The sequence below is a fragment of the Melanerpes formicivorus genome, unplaced genomic scaffold (genome assembly GCF_026170545.1).
Source record: "Melanerpes formicivorus ecotype bairdi unplaced genomic scaffold, bMelFor1.0.p_v2 SCAF_67, whole genome shotgun sequence".
Taxonomy (NCBI): domain Eukaryota; kingdom Metazoa; phylum Chordata; class Aves; order Piciformes; family Picidae; genus Melanerpes; species Melanerpes formicivorus.
The window spans coordinates 2,024,464-2,042,957 of record NW_027142419.1 but is presented as its reverse complement, the minus strand read 5'-3'; the positions used below and the strand labels follow the sequence as shown (position 1 = coordinate 2,042,957).

Genomic DNA, 18,494 nt, shown 5'->3' with positions numbered 1-18,494 from the left:
GGGCTGGGAGTCAGGAGGGAGGGCACAGGGACAGGCTCTGCTCAGCTGCACCCTGGGACAGGACAAGGGGCAGTGAATGGAAACTCCAGCCCAGGAGGTTCCACCTCACCATGAGGAGGAACTTCTGCACTGGGAGGGTCCCAGAGGCCTGGAGCAGGCTGCCCAGAGAGGCTGTGGAGTTTCCTTCTCTGGAGGCTTTCCAGCCCCATCTGGATGTGTTCCTGTGTGAGCTGTGCTGGGTTCTCTGCTCCTGCTCTGGCAGGGGGTTGGACTGGATGATCTCTGGAGGTCACTTTCAACCCCTAACATCCTCTGACCCTGTGACTTTGTGAGGTCTTTGGCTGTGAAACGTTGCAGGCTCTCCCTGTGAGCTCAGCCTGTGCCCTTGGGCCATGCCCTGCTCCTGTGGTCCCCCCAGCTGGTTGGTAGAGATGCAGGAGCATGGTGGTGTGATGCTGGTTTGCTCTTTGCCAAGCTTTTCTCCTCAAGCTGTTGCCTTCTCCTTGTTCAGCTCACACAGGCAGTGTGCTGGTGGCAACTCTTCATCCAGGTCCACAGGGTTGGGTGTAAAACTGTTGTGCTCAGCTGAGGCACCTCTGCCTTTCCTGGAGGGATCATTTGCTATGGGGAACGATTTAGGTGGCAGAAAGTCTCCAGCAGCAGGAGCATTTCCAGGTCATTGTCATGCCAGTGGCATCCCAGCTTCCTGCTGCCCTTGCCCATCCTTCCCAGCAGCAGATCACCCCAGCTCATGCCTTCACCCCTCAGTGCTCACCACTCTCCTCTCTTCTCACCACCCCCCACACCATTGCTCTTCTCATCAGTGCCCTTCACCACTCAGCAGCCTTCCAGGGGATCTTTGATGACTTAATGACTGCAGACCTGACAATGAAAGACCTGCCCTGGCTCGGGGCAGGAGTGGAGACCGACTCGGTGCTCCCAGCAAGGCTTTCTGCTCTGGCTCCTGGCTCTGTAGCCCTGGAAGAGGCCAGAAGGGAAAGCTGTTTGATGCTGTAGGAGCAGAGAGAGAGCAAAGTCTTTCTGCAGAGGCAGGTCAGCATGGTTTGCTTGGGGTTTTTTTTGTCCTTTTTCACACTTCCATGTAAGATTTTCCAGCAGAGTTTCTGCCCCTTGGCCTTGGGGCTCTGCTCGGGGAGGCCTCGGTGGCCCTGCAGTGGCTTTCTCTTGCTGTCTCTGGGAGAGATGAGTGAGAGCAGGACAGAAAGGTGCCTGGAGCTGTGTGCAGTTAGGGTGCATGTGACCTCCTGTCCCTTCCTATTGATCTGTAAGCTGTTCCATTGGCTTTCTTTCTGTTTCCTGCTGCTTTCTTGCTTCGTTCTTGAAGGGAGGATTCAGACCCATACAGGTAATTTTCACTCCTGGTTCTGCATGGCCTCAGTGTCCCTCTCCCTCCCCCTCATCACCCCCTTGGTGAATGCCTCCATGTCTGATGCACATCTTACTGACTTGGGTTTCAAGACTGCAAAGAGTCCACAGCAAAGGTCCTGCAGTGCCATGAATGCTCCCTGGATGCTGATGGCAGGGTGGAGGACGGAGCCTGCCCCAGTGGGTTGCTTGGTTTCCTGGACCTGGGGCATCACTCCATGCAAGCGTGGCAGAGGCGTTTGGTGCCACCCTGGAAGAGGTTGCCAGCTTTCTGGAAACAGAGGGCAAGTCACCTGGCTCAGCTGGGGTGAGGGGCAGGCCCGAGGTGCCTCTGGCCTGGCTACAAACCTGCCTCTTGGGCTGCTCTGCAGCCCCTTGAGCTCTGCAGCATGAAGCTTGGAGTAGATGATCTCCAGGGTCCCTTCCAGCCTAAGCCATGCCTCGGATCAGTGGCCTTCAGTGTTCCCCCAGCAGACTGATGGAGGTGGCTTTTTGGCAGCCATCCCACCTCTGGAGAACCTCTGTGACAAACTGCTTTAGCTGGGGCTGGCTCTGCCAGCTGAGCCCTGCAATTCACCAGCTGCAAACAGCTGCTGGCCTGGAACCTGCCTTACCTTGTCCTGCCCTGTAAGATTGAAGGCTTCAGCCTTGCCCTTTGCAGCCCCCTTTGCAGCCCACTCTGCAGCCAGGCCTTGCCCTTTGCAGCCCCCTCTGCAGCCAGGCCTTGCCCTTTGCAGCCCCCTTTGCAGCCCCCTTTGCAGCTCCCTTTGCAGCGAGGCCTTGCCCTTTGCAGCTCCCTTTGCAGCCAGGCCTTGCCCTTTGCAGCTCCCTTTGCAGCCAGGCCTTGCCCTTTGCAGCTCCCTTTGCAGCCAGGCCTTGCCCTTTGCAGCCCCCTTTGCAGCCCCCTCTGCAGCCAGGCCTTGCCCTTTGCAGCCCCCTTTGCAGCCAGGCCTTGCCCTTTGCAGCCCCCTTTGCAGCCCCCTCTGCAGCCAGGCCTTGCCCTTTGCAGCTCCCTTTGCAGCCAGGCCTTGCCCTTTGCAGCCCCCTTTGCAGCCAGGCCTTGCCCTTTGCAGCCCCCTTTGCAGCCCCCTCTGCAGCCAGGCCTTGCCCTTTGCAGCCCCCTTTGCAGCCAGGCCTTACCCTTTGCAGCCCCCTTTGCAGCCCCCTTTGCAGCCCCCTTTGCAGCCCCTTTGCAGCCAGGCCTTGCCCTTTGCAGCCCCTTTGCAGCCAGGCCTTGCACTTTGCAGCTCCCTTTGCAGCTCCCTTTGCAGCCAGGCCTTGCCCTTTGCAGCCCCTTTGCATCCAGGCCTTGCCCTTTGCAGCCAGGCCTTGCCCTTTGCAGCCCGGCCTTGCCCTTTGCAGCTCCCTTTGCAGCCCCTTTGCAGCCAGGCCTTGCCCTTTGCAGCTCCCTTTGCAGCCCCTTTGCAGCCAGACCTTGCCCTTTGCAGCCAGGCCTTGCCCTTTGCAGCCCCCTTTGCAGCCCCCTTTGCAGCCAGGCCTTGCCCTTTGCAGCCAGGCCTTGCCCTTTGCAGCCAGGCCTTGCCCTTTGCAGCCCCCTTTGCAGCCCCCTTTGCAGCCAGGCCTTGCCCTTTGCAGCCAGGCCTTGCCCTTTGCAGCCCCCTTTGCAGCCCCCTTTGCAGCCAGGCCTTGCCCTTTGCAGCCAGGCCTTGCCCTTTGCAGCCCCCTCTGCAGCCAGGCCTTGCCCTTTGCAGCCAGGCCTTGCCCTTTGCAGCCAGGCCTTGCCCTTTGCAGCCCCCTTTGCAGCCCCTTTGCAGCTCCCTTTGCAGCCCCTCTGCAGCCAGGCCTTGCCCTTTGCAGCCCCCTTTGCAGCCCCTTTGCAGCTCCCTTTGCAGCCCCTCTGCAGCCAGGCCTTGCCCTTTGCAGCCCCCTTTGCAGCCCCCTTTGCAGCTCCCTTTGCAGCCCCTTTGCAGCCAGGCCTTGCCCTTTGCAGCCAGGCCTTGCCCTTTGCAGCCCCCTTTGCAGCCAGGCCTTGCCCTTTGCAGCCCCCTTTGCAGCCCCTTTGCAGCTCCCTTTGCAGCCCCTCTGCAGCCAGGCCTTGCCCTTTGCAGCCCCCTTTGCAGCCCCTTTGCAGCTCCCTTTGCAGCCCCTCTGCAGCCAGGCCTTGCCCTTTGCAGCCCCCTTTGCAGCCCCCTTTGCAGCTCCCTTTGCAGCCCCTTTGCAGCCAGGCCTTGCCCTTTGCAGCCAGGCCTTGCCCTTTGCAGCCAGGCCTTGCCCTTTGCAGCCCCTTTGCAGCCAGGCCTTGCCCTTTGCAGCCAGGCCTTGCCCTTTGCAGCCCCCTTTGCAGCCAGGCCTTGCCCTTTGCAGCCAGGCCTTGCCCTTTGCAGCCCCCTCTGCAGCCAGGCCTTGCCCTTTGCAGCCCCCTTTGCAGCCAGACCTTGCCCTTTGCAGCCCCTTTGCAGCCAGGCCTTGCCCTTTGCAGCTCCCTTTGCAGCCCCTTTGCAGCCAGGCCTTGCCCTTTGCAGCCCCCTTTGCAGCCCCCTTTGCAGCCAGGCCTTGCCCTTTGCAGCCCCTTTGCAGCCAGGCCTTGCCCTTTGCAGCTCCCTTTGCAGCCCCCTTTGCAGCCAGGCCTTGCCCTGCGGTTTCCTGGAGGCGTTAGCAACCCTTTGGAAGTAGCAGCACAACTGTCAGGCTGGAAGGATGCTGCCAGTTCTTCCCCAGAAAGTCTGACCCTCTCTTTGTTCTCTCTCTCCCTCTCTCCCTGCCCCTAGTTTTTCCAGAGGCCTCAGATCCAGCCTCCCAGAGCCACCATCCAGAACAGCAGCCCTTCCATCCGTCCTGGTGCGCAGACGCCGACCGCGGTCTACCAAACCAACCAGCACATCATGATGGTCAATCACCTGCCAATGCCCTACCCGATGCCTCAGGGCCCCCAGTACTGTATCCCACAGGTAAAGCAGCACAGCACCCCCACAGGGCAGCCTTTGCTCTCTGTTGGGATGCTCTCCAGGCCTGCCACAGAGCCGGGAGGGGAGGTGCAGGCAGGGCTGGGGGTGGCACATTCGGCCTCCATCCTTTCCTGGCTGGGAAAGAGTTGCATGGCAGTAAGACAGAGTCCCCTGCCCAGGTGGTGTCTGCCTCCCAGCCTGTGTGAAAGGAAGCTCCTGGAAAGCCTCAGTGCTGTGAGTGTCTCTCACTGGCTCCAGAATGGCTCTAAAACCTTGGGGCCTCATAAAAAACCTGCTGTGGATGCAGCCAGGCAGTGAGTGGTTTCTACTTCAGCTCTCCTGGCCTCCTCCCCTCATCCTTACAGGCCACAGCTTAACCTCTCTTGCTTTTGTTGACCATCACTTTCCTGACTCTGTGATTAATGGGGGTGATAACCAGATCCCTGCTGACCTGGTGGGGGGGTTCAGTTCCAGATGCTGTCAGTGACAGCAGGAAGTTTGCAAGCTGATGGTTGTTTTTTCCCTCCTAGTATCGTCACAGTGGCCCTCCCTATGTTGGGCCCCCCCAGCAGTATCCAGTTCAGCCACCAGGACCAGGGCCCTTTTATCCAGGACCAGGTCCTGGAGAATTCCCCAATGCCTATGGTGAGTTCTGCTTGGAGATCCTCTCACAAAGGGATTTCTTTCCTGGGTGTGTTTTTGTGTTGTCCCAGCTGAAGATTTACAACAGCAAAATGGATTAGCATTTGTTTGAACTTCCAAGAGCTGCTCCATTGGCTGTGTCACAGCCCTGATTAGTCACTCCTGAGGAGCTCCCAATGCCAGGGCATTGTTTGTGCTCCTGAAGGAGAGGCTGCAGCTCCCAGAGCTGCCCATAGTCAGATGGGAACAAGAATGGAGGCTGCTCCTCAGGCCCTGCTCCATCATTGTTATTTATTAAGGTATTGTGACTGCATCTGGCAGCCCTGCCCCCAGCCAGCCCTCAGCCTGGCCACAGCAGCACAGCAGGCAGCAGTCCTGCTCCAAGCACTGACTGAGGGAGAGGCACAGCCCATGGGCTTCATCCTGCATTGGGCTGGGTTGAAAGGGGCCTTAAAGCTCAGCCAGTTCAAATCCCCTGCCATGGGCAGGGACACCTCCCACCAGCCCAGGCTGCTCAAGGACTCATCCAGCCTGGCCCTGAACACCTCCAGGCAGGGGACAGCCACAGCCTCCCTGGGCAGCCTGTGCCAGAGTCTCCCCAGCCTCACTCTCAACAATTTCTTCCTCCTCTCCACTCTCAGTCTCCTCTCTCCCAGCTCAAAGCCATTGTCCTCATCCTGGCACTCCCAGCCCTTGTCCAGAGTCCCTCCCCAGCTCCCCTGGAGGCCCTTCAGGTCCTGGAAGGCTGCTCTGAGGTCTCCCTGGAGCCTTCTCCAGGCTGCAGCACAGCCCCAACTCTCCCAGCCTGTCCCCACAGGGGAGGTTCTGCAGCCCTCCTTTGGGTTCCCCAGCCCTGTGCTGCCCAGATGGAGTCACTGCAGTCAAAGGGTTTGTAAGCCATGCCCAGGCTGAAGGATGCCCTTTTAATGGGCACCTCCTGGCCTTCTCTCTTCTGAAGCAGAAGGGTTGGGAGATGGCTCAGCCCTGGTGTGCTGTGCCCGGCTCTGGTGTGCTGTGCCTGGCTGTACTCATGAGGCTGAACCTCAGGAGGTTCAACAAGAGCAAGGGCAGGGTCCTGCAGCTGGCCTGGGGCAACCCCAGGCACAAATGCAGGCTGGGCAGGGACTGGCTGGAAAGCAGCCCTGAGGAGAGAGCCTTGGGGGTGCTGAGGGAGGAGAAGCTCAGCAGGAGCTCTCAGTGTGCACTTGCAGCCCAGAAAGCCAAGCAGAGCCTGGGCTGCAGCAGGAGAAATGTGGCCAGCAGGGCAAGGGAGGTGATTCTCCCCCTCTGCTCAGCTCTGGGGAGACCCCAGCTGGAGTCCTGCCTCCAGTTCTGGAGCCCCTATGGCAAGAGGGATGTGGAGGTGCTGGAAGGTGTCCAGAGCAGGGCCAGGAGGAGGAGCAGAGGGCTGGAGCTGCTCTGCTGTGAGCACAGACTGAAGGAGTTGGGGCTGTTCAGTCTGGAGAAGAGAAGGCTCTGAGGTGACCTCATTGTGGCCTTCCAGGATCTGCAGGGGGCTCCAAGAAGGCTGGGGAGGGACTGCTCAGGATCTCAGGCAGTGCTAGGACTAGGGGGAATGGAATGAAGCTGGAGGTGGGGAGATTGAGGCTGGAGGGGAGGAGGAAGTTCTTCCCCATGAGAGTGGTGAAGCCCTGGACTGGGTTGTGCAGGGAGGTGGTTGAGGCCCCAGCCCTGGAGGTGTTTGCAGCCAGGCTGGCTGAGGCTGTGGCCAGGCTGATCTAGTGTGGGGTGTCCCTGCCCATGGCAGGGGGGTTGGAACTGGCTGAGCCTTGAGGTCCCTTCCAACCCTGACTGATACTGTGATACTGTGGTACTGTGCTGTGCCCAGCCCTGGAGCACTGTGCCCATTGCTGGCATGCTGTGCCCAGCCCTGGTGTGGTGGCTGTGGCACACTTCAGTCTGTGTTTGATTGACTTCCTCAGGCACTGAGCTTCAAAGCTCCACCTAAAACTGCAGACCCCACCTGCCCAGCGGTGCCCAGCAGTGCCCATCCCTGCTGCCCACACCTCACTGCTCCTGGCCTCCTCCAGGCCCTCACAGCTGCTTCTCCTTCAGGCTGCAGTTTGCAGACCCCCCCTGGGGGGCTGTCTGTCCTCCTCTGTCCCAGGACTGCTCTTGCACAGCACAGGAAGGAAGTCCTTGCCCATCAGTGCCAGTGTGGTGCCAGGCACAGCTTCTGTCGTCCATCACAGGCACCTCTGAGGATTTCTTTGGGATCCTTTCACCTTCTGGCCCTCTGCAGCTCCCTGACAGGAGGCTGGAGCCAGCTGGGGGTTGCTCTCTTCCCCCAAGGAACAAACAATAGGCCAAGAGGAAATGGCTTCAGGTCGCCCCAGGAGAGGTTTAGGTTGGCCATGAGGAACAGTTTCTTCCTCCTGAGGGTCTCAAGGCCTGGCCCAGGCTGCCCAGGGCAGTGGTGCAGTCCCCAGCCCTGCAGGGGTTTGAAAGCCCTGGAGAGGTGGTGCTGAGGGCCATGGTTCAGTGGTGCCCTGGCAGGGCTGGGGCCAGGGTTGGACTGGATGAGCTTCAAGGTCTCTTCCAACCAAATGAATTCTGTGCTCCTGTGCTTGCAGCTTTGCTGCTCTCATCCACCTTCTCCTCCTGTTGCTTCCTTGCTCTTCATAGAGGGCCTGGAAGTGTTTGGTCTCTCACCAGGCACTGGGAGACAACCAAACTGCCAGTGCAGGTCTGGGTACTGCTGCTGGCTGTGGGCTTTGCTCTGGAGCTCAGAGTCACTGCAGGGTGGCAGAGCTGGTAAGAGGTGAAAAGGGCAAATGCTGCAGCAGAGAAAGCTTGGGCAGCTGGCCACTGCCTTCCACACCTCCCTCAGCTTGCCCATTCGTTGCTCTTTTGATCCCAGTGAGCTTCCTTTGTGCTGGGCAAGAGCTTGGAATGCTGAATGGGAAGGAGGGAGAATGAAACCTGGGTGCTGCTGAGCTGGGCAGGAGCAGAGGGCAGGTGCAGAGCTGAGTGCTGTGTGGAAAACCCACTTGGCTGCTGGCCACAGGACCTCTGCTCCTTCCCAGGAGTGAGTCCTGCCCTTTGTAAAGCCTTTTGCACACAGGAAGGATTCTTCCTGCAGCTGCTCACTGCCTGCAGTGTGGCTCCAGCTCCTCCCTGGCAGGGCTCACCAAGGGGCTCTGAGCAGGTCTGCTTTCTAGGAAACTCAGCATGAAGGTGATGAGCTCCCAGGCTTGCTCCTGGCCTGCTATGCTCTCCAGGCTCTGGCTGTACCCAGCATGGCCTCAGTCTTGGTCTGAAGAGGCTGAGGCTTCATCACTGCTGCAGCAGGATTCTTGCTTCCCAGAGCTGTGAGGACAGCAATGGAGACTTCTGTGCCCCAAGGCCAGACCTGAAGTCACTCTGCCAGCCCTGGAGTTCAGAATGTGAAGTTCCCTGAGTCATCCAGGCCACCCTCAGGGCAGCACCCATCACAGTATCACCGAGGTTGGAAGAGACCTTGAGGATCGTGGAGTCCAAGCTGTCACCACAGACCCCATGACTAGACCATGGCTCCAAGTGCCACATCCAATCCCCTCTGGAACACCTCCAGGGATGGGGACTCCACCACCTCCCTGGGCAGCCCAAGGGTGACCAGAGCCAGCAGGGCTCTAGCAGCCTGCTCTGTCCAGCTCCAGCAGGGAAGAGTCCTCACTGAGCATGCAGAGAGGAGCTGGCTCTGAGCTTTGCCTCTCCAGGTCTCCATCTGAGGAGTGCCTCCTCTGGAGGCTCTGGGCTGGCTTTGGGGCTTTTCTGGGCTCTCTCCCAGAACAGGATCACAAAACACTCAGGCTGGAGCAGAGCCTCAGGATCACCAAGTCCAACCCAGAGCCCTGCTCTGCAAGGGTCACCCCTAAACCACAGCCCCAAGCCCCACATCCAACCCACCTCGAAACACAGCCAGGGGTGGGGACTCAGCCACCTGCCTGGGCAGCCTCTGCCAGTGCCTGCCCACTCCTGCCATGACAGAATCACCTCCTGCTTGGGTTGCAGGCCAGGATGCCCTTGGCCTTCTTGGCCCCCTGGGCACACTGCTGGCTCATGTTCAGGCAGCTGTCGATCAGCACCCCCAGGTCCCTCTCTGCCTGGCTGCTCTCAGCCACTCTGCCCCCAGCCTGTAGCTCTGCCTGGGGTTGCTGTGGCCAAAGTGCAGCCCCTGGCACTTGGATGTGTTCAATGCCATCCTGTTGGCCTCTGCCCATCTGCCCAGCCTGGCAAGGTCCCTCTGCAGAGCCCTGCAGGTTCCTGTGCCTGTTTCAGGGGTGGCTGAGTGGAAGAGCAGCTCCAGCTGTGAGGGCAGGCAGTGCAGCTGGCACCTGTGCCTAGAAGGGAAGAGCCCAGCTCCATCTTAGAAGTTCCCCTGGCACCTGACCCACAGGCAGAAGCCAGCTCCACTCTGACACCTTCAGAATCAGAGAACCATTGAGGCTGGAGAAGGCCTCTGAAGTGCCTCAAGTCCAACTGTCAGCCCAGCACTGCCAGGGCACCACAGGGCCATGTCCCACACTGCCATGTCCCACAGTGCCATGTCCCACAGGACTATGTCCCACAGCACATTTCCTGACCACCTCTGAGAGCCTGGCAGCCTGACCACTCTTGCAGCAAAGAAATTGTTCCTCATGTCCAACCTAAACCTCCCCTGGAGCAACTTGGGGCTGACTCCTCTTGTCCTGTCCCTTGTTCCTTGGGAGAAGAGCCCAACCCCCACCTGGCTCCAGCCTCCAATCCCCTCCTGAACACCTCCAGGGGTGGGGACTCCACCACCTCCCTGGGCAGCACATCCCAATGGCTAACAACTCTCTCTGGGAAGAACTTTCCCCTCACCTCCAGCCTAAACCTCCCCTGGCACAGCTTGAGACTGTGTCCTCTTGTTCTGGGGCTGGCTGCCTGGGAGAAGAGCCCAACCCCCACCTAGCTCCAGCCTCCTTGCAGGGAGTTGGAGAGAACCAGAAGGTCTCCCCTGAGCCTCTTCCTCTCCAGCTCCCTCAGCTGCTCCTCCCCAGCCCTGCTCTCCAGACCCTTCCCCAGCTCTGTTGCCCTTCCCTGGACCTGCTCCAGCCCTCAGTGTCCATCTAGGAGTGAGGAGCCCAAACTGAACCCAGGTCTTAAGGTGTGGCCTCAGCAGTGTACAGGGAGAAGATCCCTGCCCTGCTCCTGCTGCCCAAGCCATTACTGATCCAACCCAGGCTGCTGGGGACCTTCTTGGCCACCTGGGCACTGCAGGCTCATCTTCAGCTGCTGCCAACCAGCACCCTGAGGTCCTTTTCTCTGCTGGGCACTGAGCCCAGGCCTGGAGCCCTCATGGGGTTGTTGTGACCCAAGTGCAGGACCCAGCCCTTGTCCTTGTTGAACCTCATCCCACTGGCCTTGACCCATCCCTCCAGCCTGGCCAGATCCCCCTGTGGTGCCCCCTGCCCTCCAGCAGGCCAGCTTCCCTCCCATCTTGGTGTGCTCTGCAGACTGACTGAGGTGCTGCAATGCTCTCAGCCATAGCAGTGATAAAGCTTTTCAAGAGAGCTGGTCCCAGCAGGGAGCTCTGGGGGCCACAGCTTGCCACTGGCCACCACTGGCTTGGCTTTAGCTGTGCCTGGCACCTGTGTGGAGCCCTGGGGCATTGTGAGCCCCTCTTACTCAGCCATGATGGAAGTGCTGTGGGTGTTGGGAGTGCCCTCAGCCTCACAGGGTGGTTCTGCAGTAGCCCTGGGCCTGCCTGTCTTGTCCTGCAGCCTGAGCACAGCAGGTCATGGAAATCAGTTCTCTGTCTGGAGCTGAGCTTCCCAATCCTTTGTGAGGCTCTGGCTGACTTTCTCTCCCAAGGGCAAACCAACAAATGAATCCCAAGCCCAGCAACCCCCAACCAGAGGGCTGCCAGGGGGGGCCAGGAGGCTTGTCCTGCCTGGGGGGCAGCAGCCTCTCAGGGGGGATGCACAGGGTCAGCTTTTCTGTTCACAGAGACAAAACTGCAGTAGTGACTTCATGATGATGGAGCAGCAGCTTCTGCTCTCGTGGGGGAAGAGCAAAACACAGGCTGGGTACCAGCTGAGCTGAGCCAGCAGTGTGCCCTGATGGCCAAGAGGCCAATGGTCACTGGGGTGCAGGAAGAGTGTGGCCAGCAGGGCAAGGGAGGTTCTCCTCCCCTTCTCCTCTGCCCTAGGGAGGTCACATCTGGAATCCTGGGTCCAGTTCTGGGCTCCCCAGTTCAGGAGGGACAGGGAACAGCTGGAGAGAGTCCAAGAGAGGCTCCAAAGCTGCTGAGGGGCCTGGAGCAGCTCTGTGAGGAGCAGAGGCTGAGAGCCCTGGGGCTGAGAGCCTGCAGAAGAGCAGCCCCAGAGGGGAGCTGAGCAATGCTCAGCAAGAGCTAAAGGAGCTGTGGGGGGCAAGAGGCTGGGGCCAGGCTCTGCTCAGTGCTGCCCAGGGCCAGGCCAAGGGGCAGAGGGCACCAACTGGCACCCAGGAGGAGAAAGTTGTTTGGTGTGAGGGTGCTGAGCCCTGGAGCAGGCTGCCCAGAGAGGTTGTGGAGTCTCCTGGTGTGGAGAGCATCCAACCCCCCCTGGCCCTTGTGCTGCTGGGCAGGGTGCTGTGGCTGCCCTGCTTTGGCAGGGGGGGTTGGGCTGGCTGAGCTCCAGAGGTCCCTTCCCACCCCAGCAGCCCTGGGGGCTGGGATTGTGTTAGAAGCTGTTTCCTGCTAAGAGTGAGGAGCAGGTTTCCAGCTCTACCTCTTGCACTGTGTTTTGTTTCCTGAACAGAGTGTCTCACCCTGGTTTCTGTCCTGTCCCCCCCAGGAACACCTTTCTACCCAAGTCAGCCAGTCTACCAGTCTGCACCCATCATAGTGCCTACACAGCAGCAGCAGCCTCCACCAGCCAAAAGAGAGAAAAAAACGGTGAGTGCTGCCCCTCCCTGCTCCACCCTGGGAGATCTCTGCTGCTGCTGAGGCTGGAGGGGAGCCAGGACCCTCTGCCCCTTTAGCCTGAGCTTTATCCTCCCAGAGAGCCTGAGCCTGGCCTTGCACACCTGGCTGTGATTCAACATCTCCCAGTGCTGCAGCCTTTGTCTGGTTGCTCTCTGGGAGCTTTGTGCTGTGAGTTTGGTGACAGGAGCAGCTCTGTGCCAGGGCTCCCCAGCTGCCTGCCCCGTGGCTGAGAGGCTGACCAAGGAGCCAGGAGGGAAGGAGCAAACTCAGATCAGTTTGGCAGAGGCTGGGAATTGATTTCCAGGAAGCTGTTCAGCTGTTGTGCCATGGGCAAGGTGGGAGGGCAGAGCCTGGTGGAGCTGCAGGCTGGAAGGAAGCTGAGCACACAGCAGCTTCACCGGGGGGAGAGGTTTGCAGGCCACACTTCTGCAGCTCCTGATCCCCTGGGCTGCATCTGAGACACAGGGGAATGGAACTGCAGACCATCTGCAGGTGGATGGTGCTGGGGAGCAGCACACCAAGGAGCATGGAGACAGCTCAGGGTGGGCTTGGATCCTTCTGAAGTTGTTGCAGAGGCAGTGAGCTGGCATCAGGGGGAGGGTGAGAGTGCTTTGGAAACAGGAAAAGGGGAAGGACATGGGCCTTGGAATGGCTCAGGGCAGAGCACCTTTGTGTGTCCTGGGTTTTGAAGCTGATCTGAGGTGACACAGGAGGGAGCTGGGCTGGTGAGAACGTGTCCAGGGAAGGGCAGCAAAGCTGGGGAGGGGTCTGGGGCACAGCCCTGGGAGGAGAGGCTGAGGGAGCTGGGGTTGCTTAGCCTGGAGAAGAGGAGGCTCAGGGGAGACCTTCTTGCTCTCTCCAACTCCCTGAAGGGAGGTTGGAGCCAGGTGGGGGTTGGGCTCTTCTCCCAGGCAGGCAGCCAGCAGCAGAACAAGAGGACACAGTCTCAAGCTGTGCCAGGGGAGGTTCAGGCAGAAATTCTTCCCAGCAAGAGAGATTGGCCATGGGATGTGCTGCCCTGGGAGGTGGTGGAGTCACCATCACTGGAGGTGTTTAGGAGGAGACTTGATGGGGTGCTTGGTGCCATGGGTTAGTTGATCAGATGGTGTTGGATGATAGGTTGGACTTGAGGATCTTGAAGGTCTCTTCCAACCTGGTCTATTCTATCCTATCCTATCCTATCCTATCCTATCCTATCCTATCCTATCCTATCCTATCCTATCCTATCCTATCCTATCCTATCCTATCCTATCTTCATAGCATCCAAGAATGGGTTGGGTTGGAAGGGAGCTTAAAGCTCAGCCAGTTCCAACCCCCTGCCATGGGCAGGGACACCTCCCACCAGCCCAGGTTCATCGTATCATCAAATCAGTGAGGATGGAAAAGACCTCAGAGCTCAGCAAGTCCAACCTAGGACCTAATCCCCAGCACCTCCTGACAACCAAACCCTGGCTCCAAGTGCCACATCCAGTCCCCTCTTGAACACCTCCAGGGATGGGGACTCCACCACCTCCCTGGGCAGCACATCCCAAGGGCCAACAACTCTCTCAGTGAAGAACTTCCTCCTCACCTCGAGTCTAAACCTCCCCTGGCACAGCTTGAGACTGTGTCCTCTTGTTCTGGTGCTGGGTGCCTGGGAGAAGAGCCCAACCCCCAGCTGGCTCCAACCTCCCTTCAGGGAGTTGGAGAGAGCAAGAAGGTCTCCCCTGAGCCTCCTCTTCTCCAGGCTGCTCAAGGCCTCATCCAGCCTGGCCTTGAACAGCTATTTTCCCTTCCCATGTGGGGGCTGTGAGCAGACTCAGCCCCAGATTTGTTTCCTGAATGCCAATCACTTTGCAGGACATCACTTAGCTCTTGCAGTTTCCCTTCCTCCACTCAGCAGTGTCTGCCCAGTGCCCTGTGCTCCCTGTGGAAGGGACAAGCAGAAAGAGCTGATTTGCTCTTCCCAGCAGCTGAGCTGGCAAGGTCCTGGAGTTTGCTGTCAGGGTAGAACATGGCCTTGGGTTTTCATTCCTGAGCTTTCCACTCCCTGCCCAGCTTAAGCTTAGTTCTGCTGCTGAAGGGCTGCATGTTCTGAGCTGCTGCCACTTGCTGTTCTGAGGGGCAGGGTCCTGCAGCTCTCCAGAGCTCCCTGCTGTGGCTGAACAGAGTTTCCTTTAAATCAGGTTTGGGGATTGATAGATTCATGGAAGGGTTTGGGTTTTAAGGGGCCTGAAAGCTCAGCCAGCTGCAGCCCCCTGCCATGGGCAGGGACACCTCCCCCCAGCCCAGGCTGCTCAAGGCCTCATCCAGTCTGGCCCTGAACACCTCCAGGCAGGAGGCAGCCACAGCCTTCCTGGGCAACCTGCTCAGTGTTTCCCCAGCCTCACTCCCAAGAATTTCTTCCTCCTCTCCAGTCTCAGTCTCTCCTCTCCCAGCTCAAAGCCATTCTCCCTCATCCTGTCACTGTCCAGAGTCCCTCCCCAGCTCTCCTGCAGCCCTTCAGGTCCTGGGAGATGCAGGCTGGCATCCCACACATTGCAGTTTACCATACCACATGGAAGGGCTCCTGCAATGCAGCAGCTGAAGCCAGAGCACCTCCCACCAAGTGTGGTGCCACTGTGTCCTGCCCATCCTCTCCTCCCCATACCCCCAGGCCAGCCTGGCTGAGCTCTTTCTTTCCTCCATCCCCCAGATCCGGATCCGGGATCCCAACCAGGGAGGCAAAGACATCACAGAGGAGATCATGTCTGGAGGGGGCAGCAGGAACCCAACACCTCCCATCCTCAGACCTACTTCCACACCTACTCCACCTCAGGTAACCACCAGGCCATGGAGGCTTCTGGGGCTCTCTGCTTGGCTTTGCTGCTTGGTGGAGCCAGTTCCACAGCAGCCCTCAGCTCAGACACCTGGATGGTGAGGCCTGGGCTGTCCACCTTCTCCAAGGGCTGCTTTGGGGGTTTGGTCCTCTTTACCAGCCTGGAGCCTGTGAAGTCTGGAGCTGCAGCACTGCTCCAGGCTCTGCACATGTGGGCTTGCATCAGCAGGAGGGCTTTGAGCTTGTGAAAGCTTTCAGGGTAGCCTCTGCTGGACTCTCTCCAGTAGTTCCCTGTCCCTCTTGACCTGGGGAGCCCAGAACTGGACCCAAGAGCCAGGGGTGTCCTCCCTAGGGCAGAGTACAGGAGGAGAAGCACCTCCCTCAGCCTGCTGCCCACACTCCAGGACACCACTGACCTCCTTGGCCAGCAGGGCACATTGCTGGCTCCCTTGTCCTCCAGCACTCCCAGATCCTTCTCCTTGGAGCTGCTTTCCAGCAGGTCCCCCCTCACCTGCCCTGCTGCAGGGGTTGTTCCTCCCTAAAGGAGGTGCTCCTGGTGCAGGGTGGGCTTTAGATCTGAGCCTGGCCTAGGCTGGGTTGTGGTTTTTTCTTTCTACAGGCTTTTCCCTGTTCAGTGTCAGCAGGTTCTGCAGGCTTTTAGGTAAAGGCCTCTTCTGAGCTGGCCTCTGACTTTGCTCTGTGTCTGCATCATCTCTCTGCTGCCTGTCCCATGCTGAGGTGACAGCAGGAGCTTGTCTTGAGGCACCTGCTGGCCTGGGGCAGCTGCTGGAGGTTGCATCTGAGCCAGTGAAGTGTCCCTGGGATCACTGTGCTGGAGCAGGGCCTGGCCTGCAGCTCTCCCCTCCCTGGGCACCAATGGGGTCGTTGGGGCTCTGGTTCAGGCCAGTCCCATGAAGGCCTCTCCATGTGCTCTGGGGCACCTGCTTCCTCCTCCTGGTCTCCACCAAGAGGGGAGAGGGCAGGCAGCAGCAGGGCACCCTGCTGGAGCCATCCCAGTCAGGCATGGCTCTGCAGCAAGGTCTGTGGTGCTCAGCTGCCAAAAGCAGCTCTCTGCCAGCAGTGTCTGATGGTTTGGGACTGCAGCTGGAAGCAGGCAGCCAGGAGCTGCTTACCTGCAGGGTCACTGAAGCTCCTTCCCAGGCACCTCTCTGGAGTGGAGACACAGCAGTGCTGGGAAGTGGGAGAGCTGCAGAATCAGTTTGGTTGGCAAAGACCTCTAAGGTCATTGAGTCCAACCAAGGCTGGGGCTAACCCCTGGCCCTCAGCACCACACCTCTGCAGCTTTCCAGCACCTCCAGGGGTGGGCATTCAACCACCTCCCTGGGCAGCCTGGGCCAGGGTTTGAGAACCATTCCAGTGAAGAAGTTTCTTCTGATAGACAACTTAAACCTCCCCTGATCAGCTTCAGGCCTTTGCCTGTCACTTGTTACTAGGGAGGAGCAACCAACCTCCCCCTCACTGCATCTCCATGCTGGGGTCCTGCTGAGATCTCCTTCCCATTCCTGCCTGCTGAATGACTTCCCCCTCCAGGAGTGGGGCAGAGCTGCCAGCAGCTGGGGTTTCACCTTGTGTTTGTTGCAGCTAATCCCAGCACTTCCCAGCTCTGGAATCTATTTTAAGATGCTACAATTGAGTCACACAGGATGAAAGAAAGATTTTAGCCAGCAGAGGGTGAGAGGCAGGGATCCTGAGCAGCTCTCATTTACATGCAGAGCACAGCAGTGATGTCCAATCACCTCCTCCAGGTGAGGGATGCAAATACTTCAGTGTTTCATACCCAGCCTGCCTCTTGAGGAGGTGCTTGGCACCACTTTTGGTTCCTCACTGGGGAGCTCTGCAGCAGGGCTCACCAGCAGGACTTCATCAGTGCCACAGAGCTGAACACTGAACCCACCCAAGGCAGCAGATCCAAAGCTGTTGTCCCAACACCACCTCGAGGCCTTTTCTTCCATAGGATCACAGCAGGGCTCAGCTTGGAAGGGACCTCAGAGATCATCTACCCCAAGCCCCTGCCGTGCCCAGGGACACCTCTCAGCCAGACTCAGCTGCTCAAGGCCTCACCCAGCCTGGCCTTCAACACCCCCAGGCAGGAGGCAGCCACAGCCTCCCTGGGCAGCCTGTGCCAGAGGCTCAGCAGCCTCACACTGAGGAACTTCTTCCTCAGCTCCACTCTAACCCTGCTCTACCTCAGCTCCAAACCCTTCCCCCTTGGCCTGGCTCAGACCCCCTCAGCAAAAGTCTCTCTGCAGCCTTCCTGCAGGATCCCTTCAGCTCCTGGCAGCAGCTCTGAGCTCCCCCTGGAGCCTTCTCCTCTGCAGGCTGCACAGCCCCAGCTCCCTCAGCCTGTGCTCACAGCAGAGCTGCTCCAGCCCTGGCAGCATCTTTGTGATGAAATTAGTTGGTGCCTTAATTGTGCTTAGTGGTTGAGTTCCAGTAGTGGAATAGCTGCAGTGGCCTAAAACCAGTGAGCTTTGGATGTTCAGCCATAGCTTGGCTTCACAGCACAGAGGTTGCAGAGCTCAGAGGGTGTGCTGTGGCTTTTTGTGTTCCCCTTACCTAGCAGTTAAAGCTGGGAGCAGTCAGGGTGAGCTTCCTGTGGAGGAACCTGACTCTTAAACCTGGGAATCATTCAGGCTGCAAAAGCTTTCTGAGATCCTCTGGCCCAGTCCTCAGCTCAGTACCACCATGGCCACCAAACCATGGCCCCAAGTGCTTTGTCCAGATGGTTCTTAAACACCCCCAGGGCAGCCTGTTCCATCCCTGAGCACTCTTGCAGCAAAGAAGTTGTTCTTCATGTCCAACCTAAACCTCCCCTGGGGCACCTTGAGGCCCTTTCCCCTTGTGTTGTGTCTTGTTAGGAGGAGGAGAGCAGCCCCAAGCCCAGCTCCAGCCTCCTGTCAGGGAGCTATGAGGTCTTCCCCTCAGCCTCCTTTCCTCCAGCTCCCTCAGCTGCTCCTCCCCAGCCCTGTTCTCCAGACCCTTCCCCAGCCTCCCTACCCTTCTCTGGACCTGCTCCAGCCCTCAGTGCCCTTAGGGTGAGGAGCCCAAAGCACTCAAGCTGTGCCCAAACCAGTGCCCAGTCCAGGGTCACAGTCCCTGCCCTGCTCCTGCTGCCTACACCATTGCTGCTCCAGGCCAGGCTGCTGGGGACCTTCTTGGCCACCTGGGCACCCCCTGGGCTCATCTTCAGCTGCTGCTGACCAACATCCTGAGATCCTTTCTCCACCAGGCAGTTTCCAGCCTCCAGCCTTCGTGGGGTGGTTGTGACCCAGGTGCAGGACCCAACCCTTGGCCAGTCAAAGACCTAATCCAAGTCACAGTCTCACAGCATCACAGCATAACCAAGGCTGGAAAGGACCTCGAGGATCATCGAGTCCAACCTATCAACACAGACCCCATGACTAAACCATGGCACCAAGTGCCACATCCAATCCCCTCTTGAACACCTCCAGGGATGGGGACTCCACCACCTCCCTGGGCAGCACATCCCAAGGGCTAACAACTCTCTCAGTGAAGAACTTTCTCCTCACCTCGAGTCTAAACCTCCCCTGGCACAGCTTGAGACTGTGTCCTCTTGTTCTGGTGCTGCTTGCCTGGGAGAAGAGACCAACCCCCACCTGGCTCCAACCTCCCTTCAGGTAGTTGTAGAGGGCAATGAGGTCTCCCCTGAGCCTCCTCTTCTCCAGGCTAAGCAACCCCAGCTCCCTCAGCCTCTCCTCACAGGGCTGTGTTCAAGGCCTCTCCCCAGCTTTGTTGCCCTTCCCTGGACACCTTCAAGTCTCTCAATGTCCTTCTTAAACTGAGGAGC

At 59.0% G+C, this 18,494-nt stretch overlaps 1 protein-coding gene across 21 annotated transcripts in view; it reads left to right on the top strand.

Annotated features, from left to right (window-relative positions):
• EIF4G3 (eukaryotic translation initiation factor 4 gamma 3) overlaps nucleotides 1–18,494 on the top strand; it is a 228,978-nt gene that overhangs the window by 117,213 nt on the left and 93,271 nt on the right. For 11 of the 21 annotated variants that reach the window (XM_068162751.1, XM_068162759.1, XM_068162754.1 and 8 more), the window contains 5 exons: nucleotides 1,346–1,366; nucleotides 4,116–4,295; nucleotides 4,823–4,937; nucleotides 11,738–11,838; nucleotides 14,543–14,665. In XM_068162751.1, coding sequence (XP_068018852.1) covers nucleotides 1,346–1,366; nucleotides 4,116–4,295; nucleotides 4,823–4,937; nucleotides 11,738–11,838; nucleotides 14,543–14,665 — 540 coding nt within the window. The remainder of the gene's footprint in view (nucleotides 1–1,345; nucleotides 1,367–4,115; nucleotides 4,296–4,822; nucleotides 4,938–11,737; nucleotides 11,839–14,542; nucleotides 14,666–18,494) is intronic. The other 10 variants (XM_068162756.1, XM_068162755.1, XM_068162753.1 and 7 more) reach the window with 1 other exon arrangement.